General features: G+C 64.1%; 1 protein-coding gene across 1 annotated transcript; it reads right to left on the minus strand.

The window, feature by feature from the left end:
* Positions 1–895: 895 nt before the first annotated feature.
* Positions 896–3,733, minus strand: NKX2-3 (NK2 homeobox 3). Its single transcript, XM_030570112.1, has 2 exons — positions 3,382–3,733; positions 896–1,524 (listed from the first exon to the last, which is right to left on the minus strand). The coding sequence occupies exons 1-2, from the start codon at positions 3,719–3,721 to the stop codon at positions 896–898; spliced, it is 969 nt and encodes a 322-aa protein (XP_030425972.1). The 5' UTR covers positions 3,722–3,733.
* Between the last annotated feature and the right edge of the window lie 12,659 nt (positions 3,734–16,392).

A 16,392-nucleotide genomic window follows, 5' to 3' on the forward strand; every position in this document is an offset into this window, starting at 1 on the left:
ATCGGCTTCCCACAACTGGCCGCCACCAGGGCCACTGCCCCGAGCAGCCCGGCGCTGGCTCCGGGGCTGGGGCTGGCGGTGGCCGGTTTTGTACAAGGGACTCGCCTCTCGGCACCCGCGGTGAAGCCGCCGGGGCACGGCAGAGCAGGCGCTCCCCAGCTCGCCCAGTGCGCTGGGCAGCGGAACACAGGGACCTGGCAGCGCAGAGCCAGGGGAGACCCCCATGGAGAACTGGCTGGGGCCAATGGCAAATCTCCAATTGACTTCATGCCTAACGTACAACATCCCATGGGGAACCGCCTGCCCCGGCTCTGTCCGCACCTCTCGGGCCGGTAACAATGAGGCGCTGGGGCTATTGCACCTGGTTTATTAACCCCCTCGCTCCTGCGCGGGCTGGCACGTACAGCGGATACAGAGTAGATACAGGGCCCGGCTCCCCGCGCGGCTGCCTCCCCCAGGCCCAGACACTTTGACTTTTTACAAGCGAAGCTGCTTGGACGGTGCGGGGCTTCCATCTCCATGCCCAGCCCTGAAGCGAGCCACCCAGAGCCGGGGGACGCGCTCCCTCCTCGGCCGCTCCGGGGGACCGGACAGGCTTTGGGCCGAGCCCGTTTCTGCCCTGCGGCCCCAACAGCTGCAGCGCCGGCCCCGCTTCCCCGCCAGGGGCACGGAGGAGCCGGGACAGGAGGCTCCGCCGAGCGCAGCGGCTCGGCGCATGGCGCCGGCCGGGGCTTGCAGCTCCAGCCCTGGGCGAAGCCGTCGCGGAGGGCCGCGCTGGGGTCCAATCTGCCTCTAGCGAGCAGCCTTCAGGCACCAGCCGGGGCGGCGCGGTTCCCTGTCCTTCCCCGGGGCCACCAGGCTCTTTCCTGGCTCAGAGTGTCCGCCGCGGCCGCGGCTACCAGGCCCGGATTCCCTGCAGGGCGCCCTGGCTGCAGGAGGGCCCCGCAGCGCCCTGGTGCAGGGGCTGGGCCGCGCCGCCGAACCCGCCCAGGCCGCCCATGTTCACGAAGGGCCCCGCGCCCGCGCCCGGGCTGCAGCCGGACTGTCCGCCCGCGCCGCCCGCGGGGTAGTTGCAGCCGTAGCTGGCGTTGTAGGGAGCTGAGCTGCCGTAGCCGTAGGGCGGGAAGCCGTTGTAGGAGTAGGGCGCGTTGTAGGGCGAGCCGTAGCCCGGCGAGCCCCCCAGGCAGGGCTTCCCGTCCCGCACCAGCACCGGCACGGCCACCCGGCGCGGCGGCGGCGGCGCGGGACCCATCTCCAGCGACTTGTCCTGCCGCTGCCGCTTGCACTTGTAGCGCCGGTTCTGGAACCAGATCTTCACCTGCGTGGAGGTGAGCTTGAGGCTGCTGGCCAGGTGCTCGCGCTCCGGCGCGGACAGGTAGCGCTGCTGCTTGAAGCGCCGCTCCAGCTCGAAGACCTGAGCCTGCGAGAAGAGGACGCGCGGCTTCCTGCGGCTCCGCGGCTTCGGCCTCTCCGCCTCCTCCGGCTTCTCGGCGGCGCCCGGCTGCTGCTTCAGGGCGCAGCGCTCTGCATGGGGGAGAGGCAGGGTTAGGACCGGGCCAGGCCGGGGGAGCGGGGCCTGACCCACAGGGCAGCTCCAGTCCGAGTTCACGCCAGGCACTCGCCTTAGAACAGTCCTGCTGCAGGCCCGGCCCAGCAGCGCCCTGCCTCAGCCCCCGGCCCGGGAGGGGCAGCTGTCCCCGAGGACTGTCCCCCTGCCAGTTTGAGGGGAACTGTGAGTGGGTTTGTGCGGGATGTCCTGGGGGTGTGATCGTCTGGTGTGTGCTTACACGTGCACAGAGGTGTGTCTTTCAGTGCCTGCCTGTGTGATCGCGGTGTTGCTGTAGGCCCTGCGTAGCTGTGTGTGTGAGATCAGGTGGTGTTGTACTCTCCCGTGGTTGTGTGTGAGATCAGGGGTTGCTGTAGGCCCTGCGTAGCTGTGTGTGTGTGTGTGTGTGTGATCGCGGTGTTGCCGTATGCACAGGGTGGCTGTGTGTGTGTGTGATCAGGTGTTGCTGTAGGCCCTGGGTGACTGTGTGTGTGTGTGACCAGAGCTGTGCAGTATTTCAGGGCGTTGTGCTCCGCGTGCTGCAGGGGCTGTCACATTTCATGCCTCTGCAGGATCCCAGCTTGTGCGCGCAGGGGCAGTGGGACAATTTGCAGAGGAGTGGGGGGTTGAGAGCCATTGAACCAGACTGTAAACGGTATAGGAGGGAAACCACTTCAAGCAGAGGGTGCAGCAGCCCACCCACCCCCCTAGTTCCAGCCCCGTGTGTGTGCAGGGAACAGAGCGGGTTACAGGGCCCGGCTCTGCTCAGGGGTTCTGGCTCCTCGCTGCAGGCCGGGAACGCAGCTCCCTGGCGGGTCCGAGCCCCTCGGGCAGCGGGGCAGTTTAGGGGAGTCTCTGCGCTCCAGGCTGAGCGCCCCGAACTGATCCCCCGCATGCCTGGCTCAGGCCCGAGCTAGGCTGACATCCCCGCACGCCTCTGTTCTTCTCCGGGGCCCTCCCGCTCCCCCTCACGCACCCCGGAGCAGTGGGAGCCGCCAGATCCATTCGCCTGTCTCCTTCCCCTTCCTCGCCGGAGGCTTCGGCCCTTCAGCGTCTCAGCTGGGCCCGGTTCTGCCCCTGCCAGAGCAGCCAGCCGGAGCAGGAGCGGGCCGGGTCAGCGTCCAGCCATCCGTTCGCTCCAGGCCCCCGAGAACGGGGCGGCGGGTCGGATTCGGGCGCCACTTCAGCGAGCGGAGAGTGACAATCCCGGGGCCGCCTCTGCCCTCGGGGGGCGGCCGGGGCTCGCCCCACGCGTTATTGTTCCTGATACCTCGCGGCGCAGCCAGCTACCAGCGCCAGGGTCATTCGGACAGAGCCCGCCCTCTCAGCACCCGGGCACCGCGGTGACTCCCTCCCCACGGACCTGCCTTCTGCGGGCATGGAGGAGAAACTAGGGGAAAGACCCGCGGGTCGGACTTCGACTTCGCTCATGCTGGGGGCGGCAGCAGTGGCGGAGCGCTATGGGGCGGTTGGGGGACAGCGGTGGCGGAGCGCTATGGGGCGGTTGGGGGACAGCGGTGGCGGAGCGCTAAGAGGCAGTTGCGGGGCAGCGGTAGCGGAGCGCTATGGGACTGATGGGGACCAGGGGCTGCGGTGGAGGAGCGCTATGGGGCGGATGCGGACCCGGGGCTGCGGTGGCTGAGTTCTATGGGGCAGTTGGGGGGAGCGGTGGCTGATGGGGACAGGGCGCTGCGCAAGACACAAAGTCCCGTTAGCCCCGCTGCGGAGTGAGGATGGGTGGGGGGAAGTTGCAGGGATCCCTTGCCCCTGCTCCGCGCCTGGTTAGCTCCGCACTGTTAACGGCGCTGCCGCGGGGCTGCTGCCCCCATACTCACTGGGGTCCCGATCCCCCGCAGGCTCCAGCTCCTCTCCCGGGCCGTTGGGCTCACACGATCCTCGCAGCACCGCGTGCACGTAGTTTTCCGGGGAGAGCCCCACGTCTCCTTGGCTCTCCGCCGCGGCCATGGAGCTCAGGTAGGACAGCTTCTCCTCCTCCTCCTCCTCTCCGTCGGAGAAGCGGGAGCCGTCCGTGTCCGCCAGCAGGCAGGCTGCCGAGTGGAAGTGCTGGTCCAGGTGCTGCTGCAGCGGGCCCCCATAGCGCGGCTCCTGCTGCTCCAGGCTGAGGATGTCTCTGACAGAGAAGGGGGTGGAGGTGACGGGGCTCGGTAACATCATCGGGGCAGCGCAAACAGCCAATAAACCCTGGGGGCGGTGCAGCGCCCTGCAGGGCCCGGCGGGCTCCGGGGTGCTGGGGGGGCGCGGCGCCTGGGGCGGGGGAGCAGGCAGCGCCGCGCGCTGATAAACTAGGGGCCGCGCGCTCCTGGCTAAGTTGCCTCCATTAGCCCGGCACTGGGGGTCTGCGTTTTGTTACAGCCTCTGCGAGGACCAGCCAAGGGCTCGCGAGCCTCCTCTGCCCCGGGCCAGCACGTCACGGCGAGGAGGGGCCGGGGCCCTGTGGGCAGCCTCCCCATTGGAGGGTGGGGGCGGCTGAGCCGGCCCCCTGAGCCCCGGCCCAAGATCCGGCTGCCCTACCAGAAATAGCAATGTCTTAAGGGGAGGCTCGCGGGAGGCTGCTCCCAGGAGCGCGCCAGACCGGGCCTGGCACCCACCTGGCTGGGCAGAGGCTGCCGGACGGTGTGTGGGGGTCAGGGAGCCCCAGCTGTGCGGATCCCAGGGGTGCCCTGGACAAAGCCGGTGCTGCCACTGCTCATGTCAATCTAAGTACATGTAGGTAGGTAGGCACATCACACAGCTTGCGCCGGGCCCGGGAGCGCCCAGAGACCCGGGGAGTGCGGGACGGTGCGTGGGGGTCTCCGCACAGGTCTTCTCAAGGGAATCGCTCTGAGAGATCAACCCCCTGCGCACTCCCGGCTCAGGGTCCCATTGGAAAGTAGCCAGAAGTGTCACTGCGCAGCGCCTACGGGTGGCGGTGGGTAAGGCCCCGGCCTGTGCCGACTTCTGTCCTGCTCCGCACCCTTTCTCCCTGCCCGGGGGGTTCTCTCCTGGGCCTGCCTCCGGAGAAGGCCGCCACCCCGCCCCCTGCCCGGTCAACGCTTGGCGCTGCTCCCTGGGGCCGCAGCGGGTTCCCAGGCAGGCGAGGGCCTGCAGAGGCTGCGGGATCCCCGCCGAGATTCCCACATGGGAGCCCCCAGTCACCTCCAGGAGACTGAAGCGGCCAAATGAGAGTTTTTAAAAATAAAGGGCGAGATCCGGGTCCCACAGAAGTTAGTGGTAAACTCCCCGGCCGCCCCCGGGCCTGCGCCCTCAGCTGCTGTGAACTGGCCGGGCTCCACTGACTTGAATGGAGCTCTGCTGGTTTACATCGTCGAAGGATCTGGCCTAACCCCGCCGTCGGCGCTGCCGTGAGATCAGGATCGGCCCAGAGAGTCCAAACGACTGTTAAGGCCGCAACCCAGAGCAGGGCAGGGGCCAGACCCAGCACCGATCTCTGCTGCTCGGCCTGCGAGTCAGAGCCAGCGCAGCGAGGAAAACCCCAAATGAACCGAACTGTGCAGGGAAAGCCCGAGGCGGCCCAGGCCAGAGCCGTGTCCTTCCTTTGTTTTCCTTACTCACTCACGGGAAGCCAGAGCGTGTCCCGGCGCCCAGGGGAGATCGAGGCGAAGGGGCACAGCCCGGCTGTGGAAAATAATGACCTCCCCGCCTGCAGCAAACCCTCCTGTGAATGATCGCGGCGGCGCGCTCCGCAGCCCCGGCCACGGGTCAGATCCTGGCGCCCTTCCGAGGCAGCCGGGGAAGAAAGGCCCGAAGCCGGGGAACCAGGAGCCCAGCTGTCCAGTCCCTTCACCGCCGTTGACAGATTTTGAGGGAGAAAACGGTCCCTTCCTGGCGGCCCGGCTGGGGGGCGGCGGGCCCGGGACCCTGTCGCCAGGAGGTTTCGGTGTGTGCGGGGCGGGCAGCCACTTCCAGCAGAACAGCAGGGAAAAGCGGAGCGGGGACAGTCACCGCCGCGGTATTTCGTTGTAACGAACAATTGTGTTGCTCCGCAGGCCCATGCGAATCGAAACGGCGAAGCCGAAAGCGGATCCCGCGGCACCGGCAGACCTGGGCACGGACCGCGGATAGCGTGAGTACTCCGCACACTCGGGGCCGGCTCTGGGGGCTTCCCAGCCCCCCTGGCGCTCTGCCTTCCGCGCCTCACTCGAGGAGGCGAACGGCGCCTGCCAGCCCCGGCGGCTGGTTCCGCAGGGTTCGGGTCCAGTTTTCTCTCTCCACCGGCTGTTTGTTTATTTCCCCATTCTTCCCCTGTGGTTCCCGCGCCCCGGCCTCCGCCCCGCTCGGTGTTTGTGGGCAAAGAACCTCGCCGCAGCTGGGGCAGTTCTGCGGTTTATTTACATGCAAAAGTTAAACCGATTTTAATTCCTGGGGCGCCGCCGTTTTAGCCCGTGCGAATCGGACACGGGGATTATCGCAAATAATTATCACTAACCAGATGGAAAAGATTTCGATACAAGAACTGACTATAATTTATAATTTCCGCCGAAAACAGTTGGACTCAAGAACCGATCGATAACAATTTCCGCTAGAGACATTTCGCCGCGGTAACAGGCGGGGAGGGACTGGTCGTTATTACACACCGCCCGGCTGGCAGACGATGCTGATCAATCGCATATTTTAAATAAATTCGATCGATACTTGTCGGCTGGCTTCAGCCAGCTTCTCCGCAGCGCGCTGCCGGGGAACAGTGACTGCTCGAGGCTCGGCTGAGGAGACCCGCGTATTCCCATTGGGTTCGCTGCCGACGGAGCTCAGCGGCCCGATTCCGCCTTGGGAGCCGCTCCCTCTGCCTCGGCCGCCGCCACCCGGATCGGGCCCCGCTGACTGTTAACGTTAGCTCGGGGCTGGCTGCTGAGCGCTGCGCAGCTTGGGAGGATGCGGCTCCTAGGGGCGAAATCCCGGCCCTGCTGCCCCCCGTGACTTTTATGGGGCCAGGATTTCGCCGGGAATCCGGCAAGGGCCGTTGAGGCTCCGGGTGTTCCCGCAGGGCCGTGCTGATCGGAGCAGGCCCTAGGGGAAGGGAACCACCCCCTGCTCCGCAGGTAACAGGCGGTCTGGAAAGGCCGGAGCGCCCTGACCCCTGCGGGGTCCTGTGGCTGCGGGGCAAGGGGGTAGGTGGGGTTGCGGCTGGGGCAGGAGCCGCAATCAGGGTGAAGCGAGTGCCTGTGTCAAGCCGTCTCGGTGTGAGGGATGCGCAGGACCCGCCTGTGGCCTCCCAAGTGCCCCCACGGCTTCCACCCGTGTTCCCCCGAAGCTCCTGGACGTTCCGCGCAGCTCCCCAAGGCGGGACCACGCGTTGCGGGGGACGGGAGTCCTTCACCGCAGTGACCCCGGCCGGTTTGTCGTTGGGGGCGGCTCAATCCCCCGAGCCTCAGCGGGGCGAGGAATTTCCACAGGTCTCGGCAAGGGAAGCCTGGCAAAGGCTGGAGGCGCTTTCCTTCCCCATGGCTGCGCTGTGCGCTGGGACTCTGCCTGCGGGGGCCGGTAGCCCTTGCACGGGGCGAGCCCTGCCCGCGGCCTGTCGCCTATACGATCTCGTCTCCCCTCGGTCAATGGCACCTAGGGGTGCTCGGGCCGCCTGGGGAGCAGACCCGGCCTCTCTGCTCCCGGGGTCTGCAGGGAGCTGGGCGCCGCCGGGCCCGCGCAGGGCGGGTCTTGGCCTGGAACCCAGGAGCTGCTGGGCCTCCTAGGCCCTCAGCCCCCCTCCACGCCAACTGGAGACTGGGGCCTACTCCTGGTAAAAGGCCTGAATCTCAGGGCCCGGACCTGGGTAGGAGTCCCCGCTCCCTGTCCCCGAGCCTGGAGCAATGGGGATAGCGGGCAGCGGAGGCCCGCGCCTCTCCCATGTCACCTCTCCGAAGGGGAGCGGGTTTGACCTCGGGAGAACAGGGGGGTTAAAATCATCCTCCTCGGTGCCAGGCCTGTTCCCAGGCTATCCGGATCTCACCGAGCGCAGCCCCCGCGCCCGTCTCTGGGCATGGGGCTCTCCCAGGCCAGCCCGGCTTGGCCCAGCCACTCTCTCAGCTGCTGCTCACTTTAACCTTCCTGATTTTTTATCAGGTTTTAGTTTAAATCCGCACGCAGCTCCCAGTCCCAGCGCTGCGCTGCTCTGCCCGGGCCAGGCAGACGCTGTATTAACGCTGTTACGGCCCGGCCTGGGGCAGGCTTCGCAGCCCCTGGAAACCGCTGGGGAGGCCCCAAGAGGGGGGCACCTGTCCCGGCGCTTCACCCACCTCCTGCGGGAAGCGCCCCAGCCTCCTTCGCTCCCCCGTGGCGTCCGCCCCGCACCCGGTGCGGCAGGCTCCGCTGCAGCAGCGTGGAGCAGGACACAGGCCCTGCTGGGGGGGCGGCCCGCAGGCTGTTTCCCCGGCAGCGCCTGGCCTATATGATTCGGCCGGGTGCAGAGCAGTGGAGGGACTGGACGGATCTTCTCCCAGCCGGTTCAGCGGGTGCGGGCCCGGCTGGATGGATCCCAGCGACCTCAGATGTTGACGGCCGCTTTTTTTAGGAACCCTAAACCTCAGCGGCTGGTCCTAGGGTAGGGAGTGACTGGCCCGGCGAGGGAGGGGCTCCTCTGTAGGTTAACCTAAAAACTGCCCGAGACTGCACAAAGGCCCGGGGGCCGAAGGGGAGACGGATCCGCTGGAGGGTCTGGTCTGCGGAGGAGGGCGGACTGTAGCAACCCCCTGGGTGCGCTGTACGCGGCGCTGGGAGGGGTCCATGGATCTGAGCAAGCGAGTTACTAAGCGGGCAGGTTGAGCCCTCCCGCGGGCGCGGAGCCGTCCTGCCCAGAGCTCCCCGGGAGCCGGTTTATCCAACTCCATCCAGCAGCAGCAGCGGCTCCCAGGAGCCCGCTTGCTCCCGCCCGGGGATCACCGCAGGCGGCTCCGCCAAGGCCGGGTCCCACCCGCCTCCCCCAGGACTTGTGCCTGGCCCTGGCTGGCGACGCGAAGGCGGCTGAGCCCGGGGCTGGGATTCTAGTTCCTTCCACCCTGGAGCCGTCCCCGCTGAGCTGCGGCGCTGGGCTGGTCGGGCCCGGCCCGGACAGGAGTTCGCTCCGCGGGCTCAGCGGTGTCGTTTCTCCCCCGGGGTGAAAAGTGGGATAAAAACTGCGATTTATCCGGGCCCGCGCGCGGCGACGGGAAGGCCGGGCCGGGCTGGGGGTTCCCTTTGTACCCGGCCCCTGGGGAAAGGGGTTTGGGAGGCGCGGGCACCCGGTCCCGGCGGGCTCCGGGGAAACCCTCCGCCGCTGCTTTACCTTTCCCGGGAGTGGCCTTACTGGAAATCCCGCCCGGCCCGATTCCCCGAAACTCCCAAATAAGGGAAAGGGAGCACGGCGCGGGCTCCGAGTGCCACGCAAGGCCGGATCCTGCGCCCGCTCCCTTAGGCTGCTCGCAGGCCTGGCCCGAAGGGGTATGAGCCCAAGGCGCAGGGGCCAGCCCAAAGGCCGCGGGAGCTGCGCGGAGCCGCCGGATAACGGGCTGCAGGCAGGCCAGCTCTAGCAATTTCGTCGCCCCAAGCACGACGGCACTCCGCGGGGGGCGCTCTGCGGCTCGCCGGTCCCGCGGCTCCGGTGGACCTCCCGCAGGCTCCACCGGAGCTGCGGGACCAGCGGACCCTCCGCAGGGAAGCCTGCGGGAGGTCCACCGGAGCCGCCTGCCGCACTCCCGACAACCGGCAGAGCGCCCCACCCGCATGCAGCCCCAAGCACGCTGGAGCCGGCCCTGGCTGCAGGGACAGACCCGGTGCCGCGCCGGGCTGCCGCAGCCGCCGTCCTGAGCAGTCCCTTGGGCTGGGCCCGGAGACAGCGCAGGTGCCAGGGTCCTTGGAGCGCGCGCAGGGCCCGCGGGGGGAGGGACAAGGGCTGAGAGCGGGGCTGCGCCGGCTCTCAGGAGCCGCGGGAAGCTGCGCGGGGCCTGCCGCGGTGTGTCAGCCTTGCCTGGCCCGGGACCCGTGGAACGAGCTGTCCCAGGGGCAGCTGGGGTCGGCCGGGCGCGGGCGCGGCTGAGTTTGTTCCAGGCTCTGCCAGTCACCTGGGCCCCCACCCCGTGTGTGTTTCTCTCCAGCCTGTGCCTCGCCTAGACTGGGAACCCGGTGGGGCAGGCTGGTGGGCCCGCGTGTGAGCGCAGCGCAGCGCAGCGCAGCGCCCCTCTGGCTGGGCTCGCTTCCCGCGCAAAATTCATGGATGAACACCCCGCGCGCCAGGTGCCCCTGCGCTGCGCCTGGGAGCAAGGAAGAATCCAGCGCGTTGGCGGGGGGCTCTGGCTGAGGGGCTGTAGGGAGTTCTGTGCGGGGAGGGTGCAGGTGAGGGGGGGCGGCCAATAAAGGAAGTTGGGGGTCCCGGTGTTGGGCGTGTCCCTGGCTGCGAGGACCAGGACGTGGGTTTCTTACGCTTTGGCCCGGGGGCTCTCCCCGCCCGTTGGGCCCAGGGGCGCTATTAATGGTTATTTTATTTATATCATTAGCGGCGCCCGCTGCGCTCTGTTTACAGCGCGACCTTGTTGTCCCAGCCGCTTCTCCGCTGTGTTTAGACAGGGGATTATTGTAATGGATGGGCCTCGCTCTGCGGATGCCGCGCCCGGAGCCAGCAAACAGCCCGCGGGGGCCCTCCCAGCAGCGGAGGAAAACGTTTCCCTTCCTGCAGGAGCCCGGGGCTCTGGCTGCTGGCTTCGCAGGCCGGCGCCCCCAGCTGCAGGACCCGCTGCCGAGGAGATGGGCTCTCCCAGGCGGGGCTGCTAATTGTTCCATTAGTGGCCGGGGGCTGAGTGCTGCCGGGCGGCCCCGCGCTAATGGCTGTAAACAAACAAACACTTTAATCCCACATTGGCTCCAGCTCGGACCCGGGGCCTTTGATTTTCGCTTGTCCCGGCCGGCGGGACGCACCAGAGCCGCCTCATTGTCCCGTAATCCCGACCGCCGCCCCCCGGCTGCGGGGACCCAGGTGGCAGGAGGAAATCCAGGGGGGCTCTAGCTGGAGCAACACCGGGCTGAGGGCCAGGACTGTGTCTCTTCAGCCGCGGCTGACCTGCCTCCAGCCAGGTCTCGCCTGGGCTCCCGCATCAGCCGCGGGCGGCCCCCATGCGAGTGACCCCCTGGGGGGCGCCTGCCACGGACACTGCGCGTAGCCCGCCCCGGGGGACCGCCCCGCGCCTTGGCATTGCTGCTAGCGCGCTCAAGGGCCCGCACGGCGCTTGTCTGCAGGGGGCAGGGTGAGCCATGCTGCGAACCGGGGTGCGTGCGCCAGAGTGCCGCAGCGGGGCGCCGAGAGCCGCTCCCAGACCCGCGCGGGCCAGCACTGGGCCTTGGGGCCGGGAGCAGAACCCCGCAGCTGGGACTAAAGTGTGCGAGGGAGGAAAACGGGCGCCTGGGGGGACGGGCGGGAGAACTGCCGGGAGCCCGCCTTTGCGCCCCGGCCTGTTCCGAGCGCTCCCGCCTTGCCTGGCCCCAGCGCTCCCCTCCTGTTCCTTTCAGACCAGCGCCGAGACGTGTCTGGGATAGGCCCGCCTGACCCCTCGGGGCGGAGACCGCGGCAGGGTGCGTGGGACAGCAGCTCTCCTGCCTTCTGCGCCCATCCCAGGGTGTGTGTCGCCATCCCGGACGGCGCCGTGCGCTGACCGGGACCCACAGGGCCCCCGCAGGTTGACGCCCGGCAGGGGGCTGCTGCGGGTACTCGGCCAGGCCCGTTTCCCCGGCGCTGCCCCCGCGCCAGCTCTATTTACACAGAGCCTGCCTTTGTGTAAACGCTCCCGCTCCAGCGTTTATCTCAGGGCCCGTCTGTTTCTCGTTCTCTGTCAGCCGCGGCCCGATGACAAATGGGCCCTTCCCACGGGCTCTGGCCCGCTGATTTATGTGGGAACCGCAGGGACCGGGATCTCCGGGACGCCCCAAACGTCGCTTCCCCTTCCCCGGAGAGCTCCGAGACCCCGGCACGCAGCTGCCTCCATGGGTGAGAAGAGAGTGGCTACAGCCGGGACCTTGGCACCCCACCCCGATGGGGCCCTGTCTCTCCCCAGCCCTCCCCTGCGGGGAACCCAGCTCCCGCCCTGCCTCTTCGCCATGGCCCGAGGCCGCCCAGGGATCGATCCCTCTCCCTGCCGCCTGCTCTGACCCGGGCAGCGAGGGGCTCCATCCCGCCCCTCTTCCCTTCCCCACAACGCTCGGCGCCGCCCGGGGAATCCGGGCTCCGGGCATCCTGCCGCCGGCGCTTTATTGGCACCTGCCCCAGCCCGACACGGACGCAACTGCCGCAGGGTTAGTGCGCAACGGCTCTGCCAATGACAGCGGTACCGCCGGCTCCAGCTCATTTGCATATTTAATTGGCTGCTGCGTGGAGCTGCAGGCTTCGTACCTTGCGCGCGCTCGGCCCCCAGATCTCTGGGGTTGCGCTGGGCCCAGGCGGGCGCTCGCTGAGAGCGGAACCAGCCCCTGGCTGCGGCGGGACCGGTCTGGCTCCTTGCGGGCTCAGCGCCTCTAACGATCTTTGCCGGCCGCAGCGAAGCAGCTCCCATAATTTCCAGCTGCGTCCTGGGTCACCTGGGGCTGCCATGAGCGAGCCCAGCGCGGAGTCCGGTTTCCCAGCCCGGTCCGAGGCGGGCTCAGCCGCCAACCCTGTCTGCCCGCACCCCCCGCATTGCCCCATTGCTGGGACGCGAGTAGCGCTGCTGCTCAGGTCCCTGTCTGCGCTCCTGGCCTGACGCTGCCCCTCGCCCTGGTCCCTGTGCTGAGCCCGCGGCACGGGGCCCCCCAGCCGCAGGAGAGCCCGGGGGTGGGGCGCGGTCTGGTAGCCGCTGCGCCCTGCGGACGGGGCGTAGCAGGTGGCTGGAGGGGGCACTCCTGGAGCGCTCTCAGCACCAGGACTCCCGGTCCCCCCATGTGCTCCCGGGAGCGGTTGGCTTGGGGTCCTGGGCCCTGGGCGTGCTGCTCACAAGATCCCCAGGGAGCAGCCTGAGCAGGCGATCGCCCTACGGGCCTGTCCCAGGTATGCAGCCGCGGCCCAGGCTCTGATGTCCCCCCTCCCTCGCGTGTGAAGGACTCTCCCATCCCCCAGACCCTTCCATGCCCCCGTCCTTGCCCGCAGGGGCCGGACTGAGGTTTCGAAGGAAGGCGACGGGAGCCGGAGAGAGAAATAGCTGTTGAGGTGGGCCCCTGCAGAGTGGGTCCCGGGCCTTGCCCGCCCGGCTCCGGGGCGAGGAACGTTCTTGGCTCCTGATGGTGCCTTTGGGACTGGCCTTCTGCCTGCGAAGAACTGACAGTGACCAGCAGCCGGGTGCACAGCATGGGCCTGGAGCAGTGTGCAGCGGGGGCTGAGAGCCATTGAACCAAACTGGAATCTCTGGATATGATGGAAACCACTTCAAGTCGGGGGTCCAGCAGCCCCTCAGTTCCCGCACCTCTGGCACAGGGGCTGACACGAACCTCCCGGGCACCAAGGCTTCTCTGGCCATGTCGGGCTGTCACCCAAGGCTCAGGCTTTGCCAGCCAGGTGGCAAGAGAAAGGCCGTTGTAAGGGCCCAGCCCTTAAAGGCATCAGGACAGCTGTCACCCCAGACGAGCCTGCCAGGCCTGGGGAAGACCCGTCCCCATTCCCCAGTTCTGACAGCTGGGGTGCCATGAAGCTGCAGTCCTTAAAGCCCCCGCACCTCACCGCCTCGGGGCAAAGCCCACGCCCAGAGCCAGAGAGTGGCTCCTTCCCCGCGCCTTGGCTTGCTGGTGCCAGGAGTGGGAGGCGGAGGGCACAGGCGCTCCAGTGAGAATGAACATAGCCCACTCCTGCAGCACCCTGAGGCAGTATTTCTAGCTTGGGGAAGGGGACACCGAAGCAAAGTTTACAGGGGCTGGAGAGGGTTGCAGTAGAAAGAGGTGACATCAGCACACTGCAGGCATTAGGTCAGAAATGCCAAACCTCTCCACAGCACCCATCTGGCTGGGGAAGTGCAGAGACGGAACCTGAGGTCGGGGTAGGTCTGAACGCTGCCCTCGAAGCCGCGGTATCCAGCTGGGAAACCTGAAACGGGTACAGAGGCAAAGGAGCCATTGACAGAATGGGCTATTGCCGCGCTCGTTGGTCCGAGGCTGTCACGGGCAGGAGAGACCACCTCTTGCTAGTGGGTTAATTCAACGCTCTTTTTAAACGGTGCAGTGCACGACACATCGAGCAGCAACAGAACCACACCTCGCAAATCGCATGGTCTCACCAGGGAATCCCAGCTGACTTCACAACAGATCCTAGCCCCACTCATCAGTGGCTGAGCGCAGAAATCCTCCTTGATATGCTTGCCCGAGCAGAACACGCGGTATAAACAGCGAGGAACCTGGGGTTTAGAAACCTCTCTGCATTCAAGCCGTCGATATTCAGCCTTGTTAGAAAATCACAGTGCAGCTCCTACAGTGCAGGGATAACCGGCTCCAGATACTCACCATGTAGTTACTTTTTCTGCCAAAAGAACGTGCACATTTGTGTTTCGTTTGAAATCATTCACTCCTGCCTGGCCCATTTTTCCATGGAAAAGTTGAAATTAAATATTTTCAAATAAACAATGTTTTTTTCACTTTCAGGAATTATTTCCCCCCTTCCCGCCCTTTTTTCAATCCCCTCCCACCCCTTTTACATAAAAAACATAAAAAGTGGGACAATTTAAACACAAACTTTTCTTTACACTTTTCCAGTGGGGGAAAAGGGTGGAAGGTGGGGGGAGAGGAAAGCAAGGGGAAATTCTTTTACATTTATTTTGACATTTTCCCTTTTTTCCCCTGCTAATATGTGTGTGTTTGGGAGGGAAACACGGGAGACAATTCACATTTTATTGTTTTCACACTTTTTCAATTAGAAAAAGTAAAAAGAGGAGAAAAGTGATTTTTTTCACTCTCTCTAATATTGTGATCCCTTCCCCTTTCTGGGATGGAATGTGGGGAGCAGGGGGAGACTGAAAAACTGAATGAAAGTTGGGATTCTCCCATTGATTTGAAACAATAAATTTCAAACACTTTACAAATTTTTGGATTTTCTTTCAGGAAATTTTAATTTCAATTTTTTTCTGAATTTTTTTGTTCACAAAAAAATGTTTTCAACTAAACTCTAGTGTTTGAGAAAAAAACGTGCATCTAAAAAGTCGATGACCCCACTAGCCATTCAGGGGCAGATCCTCTGCCCCAGTGCCTGGTCTCAGGAGCCCGGTTGGGGTAGAGGGAGGGGAGACAAGGAATCCTTGCCCAGGTCACAGAGCAGTTGTGGAGCTGCTACATGGATGCTGCCGTAGTCTGAAGGAGGCCCCTCAGCAGAGGGAAAGATGGGAAGATTGGCCTAGTAGTAGAGGTCCTGGCTCCACCCCTCCCCTGACTCTGATGCCTTACTCCCAGCTACCCCCTGGACTGAGCCATGCCAGGCTCTGCACCAAGGCAGGAGTTACTCTGAGTGATCCCTGCCTCCAGCCCCCATTTGTGCCAAGTAACCACAGTGGTTCTACCACCATGAGAACTGCTCAGGCCAGGGAGGAGGGGCCTGGATTTGCCCCAAGAAATCACATTTTTTGTATTTCCTGGGAAAACTTACTATTAATGTGTTTTTTTTCTATTTGATTGAGCATGAATACCAGGAAAACATTCCTGTTTGTCTCTGGAGTGAGTTTTCCTCCCTTCTCAGATTGGCTAATTTATTTTTTGTTTGGAGACATTTTCAGTGACTAAAGGTTTGAGAATACACCCCAAAATGAACTATTAGCCAGAAAACATATTTTGCTGAGGGTGAGATCTCTGGATCTGATCTGAAGGGGCGCTGATCACCTGTGATCCTCCACTGAAGTCAGCACTCAGCATTTCATGGAGCAAGAGCAGTTTATGCCAGAACTGTAGGGTGATGGATCATTTATAGTCAGGGAAGTTTGGTAGATTTAAACTCCAAAGGGAAAAGTACATGCAAGATAAAATACAACTATATTCCAGTGCAGACTGGGACCTCTGAAATTCAGTCAGAACTGACACATCAAGCTGAATTGGGAGCCAAATCACAGGAGTGGGCAAAGGTCGTACTGTGTCTGAGCCAGTGCAGGATAGGAAATGCCTGTGCCAGCGACTGATGCTGCTGTTTTTATAAGGCATCTTTCATGCACAACGTCCATCCAGAGTTCCCCCACTGCACAATACAGCCCTGGAATTATGGACTATTAAAGGAGAGTAAAACTATTCCTCCTCTGAAAGAAAATCTCCAATCAATCACATTTTACTGCTCGTTAGATAGGAGTGCTGCAGCTGGGCCCCCGCTGGCAGACACCGCCAGATACAAACACACATGCAGGGTGGAAACCTGCAGCTATTCACTTAAATCCTTTGTTCATGTTTGAAAAGCCAATGCTGCACACGGGTGTCTGTTCAGAGCAGGGGTAGGCAACCTATGGCACGGGGGCCGAAGGCGGCATGTGAGCTGATTTTCGGTGGCACTCACACTGCCCGGGTCCTGGCCACCAGTCCGGGGGGCTCTGCATTTTAATTTTATTTTAAATGAAGCTTCTTAAACATTTTAAAAACCTTATTTACTTTACATACAACAATAGTTTAGTTGTATATTATAGACTTATAGATAGAGACCTTCTAAAAAGGTTAAAATGTATCACTGGCACATGAAACCTTAAATTAGAGTGAATAAATGAAGACTTGGCACAGCACTTCTGAAAGGTTGCCGACCCCTGGTTCAGAGGTTAAGAACTATGGCTGCAATTCGTCCCTGAGCAGCATGAGGCCTGTGCACCATCTAAATGTATAGGCCTGCACCCCACTCACATCCCACTTAATCCCATAGGGACTGCGCATGTGACAGTGGCAGGATTGGGCCCTGGATT

Source organism: Gopherus evgoodei, chromosome 7 (assembly GCF_007399415.2).
Source record: "Gopherus evgoodei ecotype Sinaloan lineage chromosome 7, rGopEvg1_v1.p, whole genome shotgun sequence".
Classification (NCBI taxonomy): domain Eukaryota; kingdom Metazoa; phylum Chordata; order Testudines; family Testudinidae; genus Gopherus; species Gopherus evgoodei.